Source organism: Numida meleagris, chromosome 2 (genome assembly GCF_002078875.1).
Source record: "Numida meleagris isolate 19003 breed g44 Domestic line chromosome 2, NumMel1.0, whole genome shotgun sequence".
Classification (NCBI taxonomy): Eukaryota; Metazoa; Chordata; class Aves; order Galliformes; family Numididae; genus Numida; species Numida meleagris.
Window position 1 is genome coordinate 113,048,656 of NC_034410.1, and position 12,960 is coordinate 113,061,615.

The following is a 12,960-nucleotide window of genomic DNA, read 5'->3' on the forward strand; positions in this document are numbered from 1 at the left end:
GATTTTTAATAAATAGACTTGGAGTGTTATTAACCCTAAAGATGAAAGCTGGCTTCCTAACTTTGCGTTTACAGGGTAAACAATTTAAGTTAAGATTTTTAATTAATATTAATTTAAACCATCTGTCCACCATCTGCTTATTTCTGATGCAAAATATGAGTTTCTTTGTGATCTTTAATCAGACTCTTAGCAAACACACATCAATTCTTATCATTTTTAAGCATGAAAATAATTTTCATCAAATGGGTTTTCAGACAAACAAACTATTTTAGCAATAATTTTAAATCAAAACTCCCTCAACACTAGCACATGTTTGGGAAAAGAAAGTCTCTGATAAACAGAATATCGCAGATCCTTATTTTTATTATTCTCATCAGGTTCCTGGTAGCAAAAAGTAAGTGTGTACCAAAATATAATTCATTTTGTGGAATCAGCTCAGGCTCCAGAGCACATCATTGCAAGTCGACAATATATATAAACACAGAAAACAAAATACTTTGTTAGTGTATTCATGCGATGTTTCTATACTCAGAAAAGTGGAACCCCTCTGTAACAAAGGCAGCTTGTGTATGTACCTCACAGAGAATCTAATTTTAGATCCCTTTGTTAGAAAAAGACAAAAATGTAGAACTAATTAACTGCAGTTAGAAAGTTATTGTACGAGTATGGGCGCCTTTAGCCATTACCAACATGCCCTGCACACAGATGCTGCGCCACAGGTTTGCCCCAGTGCCTTCCACCCAGTAACAGACTGATGATAATTACAAAGTCATGCCCCAACACCTCCTCTACCCTAAGAAGCCTTTGAGAATTTAACAGCAAACAACCAAACTAGAACAAACTTTCTAACCTCAACATACCATTTTGAGTTTTTTGAGCATCAATACTGTAATGAATTTTGCTTTTCAGATCATTTTCTTGTTGCCGTTGAGGTCTCTTCCCACTTAATATCCCTGGTGGTATCAAATACCAACAAATGCAAACCCTTCCTCACGTTTCTTGTTACTCTGCAATGCAGCTGCCCACTCCCCTCCAATGCCATTCCATTGCAGCTAATGCCAAGAACTACCTCTTGCAGTAGTCTTTTCTAAAACAATACCAAAATACTGATGCTCATGAGTTTCCATCAGAGTACTGGTAAAGGTAAATGCCAGATCAGCTGAAAGTAGAGGCCCACCACATGCTTTCCAAATTAGGAAGGTTTAAATATTGAACATATTTATAAAGAAACCACTTGAGACAAAGCCTGTCCTTTTAGAATATAAAACATTCCTTTGGCACAAAAGAGCAAATACACTTGTCTGTACAGAAATGTCACACTGAAAATTCCAATAGTTTAAGTCACGGAGCTATTTTATTTAGTACAATAGAAACAAGTCAAAATAATAGATGTATACTTGTTTCTGTAAAAAGCCCTTTGAGTTATTTTAATACGGATACAGAAAATTTATACTCCTTGTCCAATCCTTCAGTTTGCATTACAACCGTGCTGCAAATAGCCTGGTTATCTCCATTTAGTTTATACACTCTTCTAGAAATGGAAGATTGATGTGGAAAATATGAAAATTGTCAACTTTGGTAAATCTGAACACAGAAGCCAGTATTTGTATGATAGTTAAGAAATTACTCTAATAATGCATTCTGGAGCTTTTTAATGCTAATGATGAAAGACAAGCGTTTCATATGCCATATAATGATGGATGTTATTTCAGTAATGCTTGCAGCAGACTTCAGCTTTGTAAGTTCATGGAAATTACCTTTTCCCTAAGACAGAAAAATGCGGTATGTTACCGTAGGCGTGTCATGATTTAAAAGAAAAGAATGACTTATCAGCAGAATTAAAAAAGGCCACATGTGCTTAGCAAAGGCACTGAAAGATAGATTACTTTATTAAGATATGAGTCAGACAGCCTCATAGATGGTGTTGCAATGCCCACTATCATTTCTAATAACGTATCAGGAAAAGGAGGCAAAGTTTAAAGCCCGGAAACTGTGACAGAACTCCTTCAAGATCATTAAGCTCTTACCTATCTGCCTGCCTACGCTGCTGATCCTTAGCAAGCAGAAAGGCTGGGCCAGGAAGTACTACCATCTCAAAACAACAGACTCGGGAGCTTTCTCTCTCATCCCTTCCTTCTTCTTTCCTTCTCTCTCTCTCTCCTTTTCTTTTTTGAAGACTATCGCTTTTACGTAATCGTCCTCTTATTAGGAAGATTCTGCTGAACTGCTGACAATGATGTACAGTAGTGCTTCGCCGGTATGACGTTTGGGGAAAACGATTCTGCTGCACCACCACACAAAACCAATTAGAGAACTATTTTCTGCGACAGGTCAGGAATTTACATTGTTTCTCATAGAAAGATGTGCATTTTAATTTCTTTATTAAGATGACATCCATGTCCCTTGCGACTTTTAGGTATGACAATCATTTGCTCATCACATGGGAAAGTACAATCAGCGAAATCGCATTACCGGTACGGGGCAATGCCAGAAACTCCAAGCATCGTACCGCATTTTCCAAATGAACTAGTTTGAGAACCAATAATTAGAACAATACATATTGATAGGATTTGTTGACAGGACCTGTAGTCACTCACCAGGGGGGTAAATCAATGATAGTACATGTACAGCCGGCTACGTTATGTTTGCTGAACACACAAACATCATCTTTGTCAAATCACAGAAACACACAGAAAGCCTGTATGTCTTGGTATCAAAACAGGATATGAGCTACTAACTAGCTTTGTCTTCTTTTCTGAGTTGTGGCTGACAAGCTGTTTCTGCTTAGTGAAGTCCTGATGGTCAATGTTTTTAGACTGGAAAAAAGAGAACTCAAGAAAGCATCTCCGATACGACAAATTCACAGAATCAGAGATTTCTCTGTATAAGGTTGAAACAATATCCATAACTCACTCTGTTTGCTTTAACCTGTGTCAGCGAAGGTTTCCTCAAAATACCTAAACATAGGGAGATTAGTTGAAAAGGAATTCCGTTTATTATGCCAACAGAAATTTGTTAAACTAAATTACATTCACAGATTGCTTAAAGACACAAATCTCTAACTACAGTCTTAAATAAAATAATAAAAATAAATAAATTTTTAATTAAACATGTTAAGGATTCTGAAGCATGACTGTATTTGCTGTTATGAATGCACTAAGGTAGTCATTGAATAAGTATTATTAATTTTGACTCATAAGAAGACACTACTGTGTATAGTATGAATGTACATCAAAATAAAAAAGGCAATATTTCAAAAAAAGTTAGTCTTGTAGAACTCATTTTCAAGATGGAGAAATATCTGAACATATCAGCTTCCAAAGGAAAAAAAAAACCCACAAATGAATAAAAAAAAATACAGTTAACAGCAGTAAAAATGCCCTTCCAAAAAACAAAGAACACACTTAGTATGTGGAAATAAAAATTTATTAATTAGACATACTGCATGCAGTTTACTTGATTTTTGAAGTTTAAAAAAAAAAAAGATTTGCATTGCAAAACACAAATTAAATGGAAAACTGAAAACAATGTAACTGTCAAAAAATTACAAAGCAAACTTTATACTTTCATTTTTGTTTGAAACTCTTTAAAAATACAAGGACAGCTAAAAATGGGGTAGAGAAGTCTAAAGTAAGAATTGATGCAATGATAAAACCGATCATTTGAACAAAGATATCAGCATTCAGAGGGGCAAAAGATCCATTATACTGACCCACTCATATCACAGTTAATCTTTTTCTGAACAAAGAAAACTACTTGATTTTAAATCGATTTTAGTAAAAAGTGTGTGTGTATATATCCACATGTATATATGTAAATGTATATATTTAGGTTTCATTCAAGAATCCAGTTTCCTTCTGTGCTTCTCTTATGCTTTTAAGCATCTATGTGAAATCACTCAAGCGTTTGTATTCAAGCTAGTGTAGTAAAATGGCTATAAATACAGAAAGCAGCAAGGTTATATCATACTTTATTATATTGTTATTTTCGGCAAGCATGATCAGAGTAAGAGACTGGCAATGGGAAGTTTCTGTGTTCTAGTCCTGATTGTATCACTGAGTCAATGTGTCATTCATTCCCTTGTGTTCCTGTCAACCAGTTGTAAAACGTGTGAGAACATAGCTTGCACTTTTTTTCTTAAGTGTTTTCTAAATTTAATCTGATATTTTTCTGTGCAGTGTCAAGATGATGTTAGTTCTCCCTTCCTTAGGAAAAGAACAATACACATTTAGATGTGCTCCTACATTACACGACTACAAATTCTGTCGATACGCATGTATACCTATAGCTATATATAAATACACATACTCATCATTAAATCCTGTGGACACTTTTTATGTATATAATACAATTGAATTTAACATATTGTGCCCCGTGCTACACAGGAATGTTTTTAGTTATGTAAGATTTTAAACTAAACATCTGAACTACTATTTAACACCACTGATGGAAAAACCAAGAGAAATACTAAAATATTTCTCACCAGCAATATGTACAGTGAAAATATCTCCAAGTTTCTTTTGCTGATCCAGTAAGAATTTGAAAGCATCTTTTCTAAAAATCAAAGCCTTCCCAAGGTAAGGAATCCAGCCATTTATTAGTGGGGGCTCTCCTGTCTTCCTGTTAAAAACATAAAAAAAAAAATTACCATGAATGAGCTTTGTCGAGAGAGCAACTCATCTTTATATCTATTTAAATATCACAGTTAGACCTAACATCTACGCAATGTATAATACGTTGTACAGAAAGTTCTTCAGATATGACGGCAGGTTAAATCTAATCACACCTCTGAGCACAGAAGGCTCTGTGCGGTGATTATGAAAAATAAGAGGGAGAAATTGAGACACATTTAACTACAGGTCGTCCAGTTATTACCATAAAGTTATGAACACAGAAAAATCACATATTGGCGAAAATCTCAGAGCGAGGAGTCCTCTCATTTCCAATATTTTGCATGTCAAAAGGAGATGTATCAGAAGGCATTGATGACAGATTTAGGTAAATAGGACGCTGACGTACCACACAAAACAAATAGCAGTACAGATAAGGTTTTAAGAATTCCCATTTGCCAGCACACAAAACGGCTACCATTCTAACTATCTTTAACATATAGAATAATAATAGAGGCTGAACATTCACCATAATAAATCTCTGTCTCTGTATATTTATAGTCTGCTAAGCCAGAAATGTGCATGAACATTTTAAGATGAAATTCTAGATAACTGTATTTGTAACCCAGTCTGAAAAAGCAACCATGCTGAGCTGGTTATGTTCGCAGAACAGTGTAAAATACCTTTCAAGATTCTAGTAAGTTACATTTTCCTTTGCAAAGGAAAAGAGGTTCACACTGTCCTATTCCTTACTGCAAGTAGATGCCTTTCCTTCGTGCTGGTCTTTACTTGCTTCAATCTGATTTACAACAAAGAAACATAAAGCATGCTTGCTCTGAGAAGGATTTAAACAAATATTCACGAACAACTCTGTTGCTACATCCCATCTGTGAAGGTGACTTATACTACATGCAGAACAACTCATTCTGATTAAACACAAGATATTTACTAGCTCGGATCTAATCAAAGATCAAGGGATCACAAGCTTTACTACTATCATACACAGCATGGATTTTTGTGTAGCTGGATTAACCCTATCATAGTCACACTCTCCCATGAACTGCTCACACAGAAATAAAACAAAATGTAACTGTGATGCATTGGATTTTAAATTTCTACTTTTCTAACTGAAACTTTCTGCGGAACAAATTATAAGCCCGTGATTTGCACTCCTACTGCAAGAAGTTGTTACAAATTCAGTTAAAGACAAACAGATGTGGCCAAACCACGCTGCATACCTTGAGCTCTTTCTGTTTCACTGGCCACAAATTATGGATGTTGGTTTTACACAAAATCATTTTGCAAACATTCTATTAGCAACCACAAAATTTTACATCCCACATGTTTCTACTGGCATTTTTTTGCTCTTTGACTTTTGAGGGTTGGGGTTTTGTTTGTTTTGTGGTGGTTTCTTTATTGTGGGAAAGGTGCACCCTCTCTTTTTTGTATCTTGCAGAAGCCAATGTGCTATGCATCCTCTCACGGGCACGTAACCCCATGATTTACTAGAGCGGGGCAGCAAACTTTGTACTGCTTAATTCTGTGCTCGGTGTAGACAAGACAAGAACTAATCTGAGATTACATGAGAGGGATCACCAGACCTGGAAGTGTAGCAGCCCACTCGATATCCTTAATTATCCCCTCAAAGCCTGTAACAAATCTGGATGATTTACCAATTTTTCCCCCCAACTCTGCAGTCCCACCAGCGGTCTGCTTTCCCTTCCTGGGTGACACCCCGTTCGTAGCCCTGTGACAAATATTTAGATAGGCTTTTTGTCATATTCTAATTTAACGCATCTCATTTCCCACTCCACGTCCTGTCAGTCGGTCAAAAGCTGTATTCTTCACCAGCTTTCCGCCGGGTAAAGAGGACGCAGCTCAGAGATCCGGGGGGAAATTAACTTAATGCTCCAAGTCCGTGGGATCACATCAGGGAGACATTTTGCTATCGCCAAGACGTGCGGGTCATCGTTCGCTTCAGCCGCGTTCAGCTCAGCAGTGATGAGCTTAGGGCTGTTAAACACCGTGGCCGGGCTCCGTGTGCTTCACAGGGAAATGCAGCACCGCTTCAACTTAGGACCCACAGCACGCAGCTCACAGAAATGTGTCTTCATTTCTACCTTCGCCGCTCTTTGGGAGACGGAGGTCACCTTAATGACTTATAGTCTGCCAACACACAGTATGGCACAGGTTTTCCTGTCCCCCCAAACACGCTTCACTGCACGCACATCCAGCCAGTGCCGCTCACTTTACCTGAGCAGCCTGAAAACCTGTGCTCAGAACTCCATAGCAGCTTCGGGGTGCTGCACTGCTTTTACAGCAATTGCTCTGAACCACCAACAAAGCCCACACAAACGTTTCCCCTTCAATTAAATTTGCTCACAAACTCTAACTTAGGGCTGATGCTTTACAGCCTTTATAAAATTTGGTAGTTAGACAAGATAGGACAAATGTTAAATAAAAGTTACCACTTTTTCACGGCATCGTTTTTTTGTTTCAAACATAACACGTACCTAAGAAGTTAAAAAAAAAAGAAGCATGAAGCGTTTTGATGGCAATTTAAGATTGCAGCTTTTTAAATTCAAGTATTGAGAACTTCCAACCTGACAGTCCCATGCATAATGGCACTCACATCTAGTTTAACCACTTAAATCTTAATTCACCTAACGCACTTAGTATCTCATAATATTTACTCCATGTTCCATTTAGGTTTTTTTGTTTGGTTGGTTGTTCTTTTTTTTTTTTTTTTTGCATATTTGTTTGTTTTTGCATATATACAGGAATATTTACTCTTACTTGAGAAGTCCCTCTGAATTCAGTAAAACTTAACGGACAGATTTCTCACATATGACTGAATTTTACAAATAAAGCATCAGCACCACATTCATTGCAAAATCTAGAAGTAGGCAGATCAGTTAAGAAGTGGAGGGAAACCAATGCAGCTGTATCACCCACCACTGGTAAATGGATGACTCCAAATGCCATTATGCAAAAAATCATCTGGCTACAAATATGGTATATAAATACACTATACAGATTGATATCTGCAATTTTTCTTTGCCTTTATTTGAAAAGATATTTCCTTGTTAGCAAATAATAAAGTTGTAATTCTACTCAAGCAAAGAAGCAAAGTTTTAGAGTTTGTTTACAGTTTCCTTAAGAGATATATTTGAGCTCACTTAAAAAATTTAAGTCACTAATTCAGGTGCGATTATTTAGTTAAGAAGCTGAAGCAGCACAAAAAAAAAAAAAAAAGGGAATATGGTGTCTGTGCTGCAGTGATTAAAAAAAAAGGAAGAAAAATGGGCTGCAGCATTAATTACATGAAAAATAGATAAATATATTTATTTATTATTCCAAAGTTCTCTAAATATTATTTTCCATAAGTGAAAGTGAATTCTCTGGCAAATCCAAATAAGGTCATTATTTCTGAAGCTCTCCGACTGTTAACATATATATTTTTTGTAATTCTACAGGAAAAAAATATAAAGATTCACAAGAAAACAGACCTTGCCAACATTTATCTCTAGTAGAAACACTATTGCTTATGAAAGTATGTGGGACTATCCTTTTGCTGGTTACACCACCCTAGCTCCTGTGCAGTGCAGGGCATTGGATCAGTGTAAATGAGAGAAGAATCTTTCACTCATTATTTGTATTCCAAAGGAGCAGATGCCTTCCAAATTATGCAAAAATCCACAGAGCATCTAGTACTACAGCAGATGAACAGGTTAATTTTTCTCTTTGCACATAATAAATCATAAGTGCTTTAACACCCATAGTCGCATTTCATGAACATAAACCTTCTGTTTAATAATGTCTGTTTACAACTAGAATCAGACATACAGTAATCTCTTGCCTGGGATAAACATTAATCCAGATCTGTCTAGAAAAATTATACAATTCATTACCATAAGTAATCTCTATTGTGCCCTGTGCTTAACCTTCATCTTTTTTCCTGTCCTATAATCTTGCAAATCCACTGGTGGTGTATGATTGGCATCTGGTGTGAGCGCAGCCATTGCACAAAGAACAGCTGAAAAAGCCATACATGGCAATGTCATTCCGTGGGGCACCGCTGCTTCACTGCAACTTTCACCAACGGGTGAAAGAATCCTCAGGCTGGGGAGAAAAAGGGCCCAGAAAAGACTGAATAATATCATTTGCCACAGAGGGGCCACTTTTCACTTTCTAAATCATTACCATCCTCAAAAATTAAAGGTGTTGGTCAGATTGCCCCGTAGCACTTTTGGTCTAACTGCCACGTTCTGTGTCGACACTGGAACAGACCATGCTGCAGGACTTCAAGGAATGGAAATGTATGGGTGCAGGAGTAGAACAAAAGCTATTATGAACATGTCAGAGCAGTCTGAGATTATTCACAGGCTCGATCACAATATTTAAGCAACAAGACATGACAGACAGTGTCTTTCCAGGGGCTTATGAGCACTCTAACTGTGAGGAAAAGAATGAGGCCAAAGGCTTCAACCCCAACAAAGGTAATCCCCAGAAATGTGGTGTCTGGAGTGTCTTGTTGTATTATAAAAGAGAGACACAGGAAACTTAGGACAGGAGAAAGCTAGCAAGTCTATCTTTCTTTCTTTCTCTTTTTTTTTTCTAAATTTAGCAGTTAGTTTCTCCCAGACCTCTTCACAGCATTAGGTGTTCTGCACCTATGAGGACAAAAAAATCCACATTTTCTTTCAAACATTTGATCACAACAATTTTTTGATACAGATAAAATTATGTAAGTCTTAATTACCCCATCAAAATTATTTGCCTCAGTGATACGCTGGAACACTAAGTTTTCTAGGCTGAATACATGCAATATTAAAAAGTATTCCCTGCAGAATTAGGAGGACAAGAGCTTTGGTAATATACAGTCTTTCACCTTTGAATTCCCTGCTTGAGCACTTCCTACAGAGGTAAGGACCAGCTGTTGTTCCTATCTGATCAATATTCAGAGGTTTGTGTAAGCAAATGGATGCACTGGGCCATTGCTTGGCAGGGTGATACAGACACGGATGGACTCATTGAAGAAGCTGACTCCTCATGCGTGGAAAGGGAAAGCACACTGCCCACTGCCTGTACCTTTGTCTAGGTAAAGTGCAGATAACCTCCTTGCTTCTGGGAGGATAAAGATCACTCCTGAAAAAGAGGAAAAGAGCCCAAGAGGGGATGAATCTCTTGCTGTTCCCTGTTCTGGCTAACCTAGGACAGAGCCCTCTCCACAGCTGTAGTGTTCAGTGCCACCCAGTGCAATGTTCTTGATGTGCTATGACAGCATGCCAACAAGGGGAGAACACGGGGATTTTGCAATGTTATTCTCATAATTTCCTCTTAAACAATGTTAAAAAGCAATGGCTACACCTGGAAAATACACCTGTGAGCACATCAAAGAGAGATTTTGTCTGCTTTTCCAAAAAGAGCATGCTGATGAAAACCAACGAGTGAATATTTCTTGTGGCTTTTTTTTTTCTCCACACAGAAAAATGCCATCTTTTTACTGACAGTTTTTTTTTTTTTGTCAGAAAGTTCTGTCATTTCTTAATTAAAATACATCTCTTCTGTAAAAGCATTCAAGCTTTTTGTTTGTGCTCTAACTTCTACTGCAATAAGTTCTTCACAAGAACTTCTTATTTTTTTCCCAGTTCTAGTAATTCCATTTGCATCATCCCTAAAAATCCCCCAAATACCTGTACTCAGCAACACCTTCAGTAGTTCTGAAATATTGTTATCTAGGAAATTTTCTATTTTGCTTGTTCTTTTTTAGGCTACATGATCTTAGCAGCTATAGGTTCACATTGTGCATATCATCTCTTCAAAGATCTGTGTTGAAGGACACATCCACAAACTCAACCACTACCTGTAGTGACTGGTTGGAGCATTGCCTAAAAACCCAAAAGGTGGGAAAATATCATTGTAAGGAACAGTTCAAAAATGGAAACCTACTGAAGAAGCCCTTTTGGCTCAGGCTTATCAGAGGCTGAAAATTCCCAGAAGGGTTCTACACAAAATGTAATGTGAAGTTTCATAACAGCCAGAATTGGAGTAATGGAAAAGACTTACTTAATGCAAAAAAAAGTTCAGCAGTAATAGAAGTTAATATTGATTCAGAGCTTATGGCCTCCCCTCCAAAATTCTACGTTGTCTCTTTCTACGTGAAGTCAGTAAGAGCAGCCATGAGTGCTCAGCACATTCCCCAGTCATGCCCCTGGTTATTTTATTATGCCTTACATTTGAACTCACTTGCCCCATCCAAGTCTTCTCCTATCTTAGTTCAGCTACAACCAAATTAAAATAGGTCAAGCTAGGAAGAGATCCTGAGTGGATACTTACTCCATGCCTTGTGTTCCAGTTAGGCTACTGCATGCCAATGTCCTCTCTCATATTCACCTATGCTGCTCTTGTAGATACTCAGTAATAGAGTTTCCAGTCTCCCCAAGCAATCTGTCCTTATCATCAGAAAATTTCTCCTCATGTCTACCTTTTATCTTCATGCTGCACTTCAAGTTTTCTCATTTTATCTACAGAGGATAAGAGAAAAAATGACCCCCTTCACTTCTGCGGGAGCACTTAATATATTCAAAGGTACTTATGTTCTCTTTTAGCCTTCTTTAGGTTAAACAACTCCAGCTTTTTACAGTATTTCCTCACAACTGTTTTCTGCACCCTTACGTACTCACACTCCTCCCATCTTGATTTTCTGTGTCAGCCCCCATCCCTTTGGAAGCATCGTGCCAGTACCGAGCACTGCACAGCGATTACCTCAAGCATCTTGTGGGCATCTGCATCCCAGCACAACCTCAGCTTTCCATGCAATCTCTCTACGGTGTTGAGAAAAACCCAGGTTAGAAATCATTACAGCCTTCAGCCTTTTCCCAGAGAAAAGATCCTAGTCCCATCCAGATGCCGCTGATTAGTCCTCTATTTTTTCAGTTTGCCATTTGGAACACTAATCCCTCCTTTGCAGGCTTGCAGCCCCTCCTCTTAATATTATCCACAAACACAAATGCTTTTTTCCCCTGCATTTATATAAGAGGGACTGGATCAGAATATGAATTCACCAATACTTCCTTTTAGCATTATCAGGAACATACTTACACTGCACATTGATTGACTTCACCCAAGAGAACCCAACAACTCTCATCTGATATCTAACTCTTCCATAATCCATTTCTGCACTTTAATATATTGCCTTACTGCAACACATGTTAAAACTGTACACAGTAAGTAGCTCAAAGTAGGAAATCATATTAACCGTCTGGCCTAGAAATGACAAGTGAAGTGTGGATAAGAATGTCAGCACTCCACACAGAAATATATTCAAACATGCAGAAATCATTCCTTACGTAATAAAGAGCAAACAAATAAATTCAGGCAATTTCAGAAACAGTGGTGGGACTTCATCACGTTTAAAAAACCATGTTAACAAGGGAAGGGAGGAGAATATTATATAATGATACTGCATCTTCTATGTGCATCAACTGTATTTTCTCTGAGTACAAAGTACAGAATTTCAGAAGAAAAAAATCGTAAAAATCAACTATTATTTCCCCTGAAACATTATGAATGCTAGATAATGTAGGATGTTCATATAAATAAAGCAAGTATTGAAAATATAGGCTTCATTTCATGTGAGTGAGCTGTCCAGAAGTCAGGCATCTTAGCTAAGCTGGACATCTTGAAGCTCTCTATTATCAGTAGATAGAAAAGGTGTGGAAGGTTTTTTGGAAGTACTGGCCTTTATTAGAAATATGCATAGGTTACAGCAGCTCACTTAGCCAGCACCAGATGAATCCCCTGCCGTTCCCAAACTCTTCCATGTCTGCTCCCACACTCGGTTTTTCACTCCATTCTTACCCTCCATTCTACACACTTTTCCAGGTCAGTTTTCCTGGCCCACTAATTTGCCATCTTTTTCCTCCTCCCCATGATCCCTCTGCATCCTTCCAGCATCACTGCCCATCCTTTCCCAGGTTCCTCAGTGGACCTGTCCATGCCATTCAGCCCTTTGCCCTGTCGCTGCTACCTTGTTTCTCAAAGCAAGCTTCTATTCAGTTCTGGGGAGCCTCCCGCAATACACTCCTAGTTCCACTATTGTCCACCTGGTTTCCCTTCCAGCTCATCTTCGATTAACTCTCTTCTTGAATCCTGAACACCATCCATAATGCATATAGAATCCATACAGCTGATATCAATCTTGTCCAGTTTTTCCACTGTGGCCTCCTATCTGCCTACATCCACCTGTTGCATCTTGTCTTTGCCTGAGACAGGAACAGTGTTTCTACAGGGTATGACTGCACTCCACTTCGCAAAACTGATCTTCACTCGGGAGATGGACCAGTGT

General features: G+C 38.0%; 1 protein-coding gene across 1 annotated transcript in view; it reads right to left on the reverse strand.

The window, feature by feature from the left end:
* Positions 1-12,960, reverse strand: part of LOC110394104 (25-hydroxycholesterol 7-alpha-hydroxylase) — a 121,549-nt gene that overhangs the window by 18,208 nt on the left and 90,381 nt on the right. Inside the window, exon 2 of the mRNA XM_021387775.1 lies at positions 4,484-4,620. Coding sequence (XP_021243450.1) covers positions 4,484-4,620 — 137 coding nt within the window. The remainder of the gene's footprint in view (positions 1-4,483; positions 4,621-12,960) is intronic.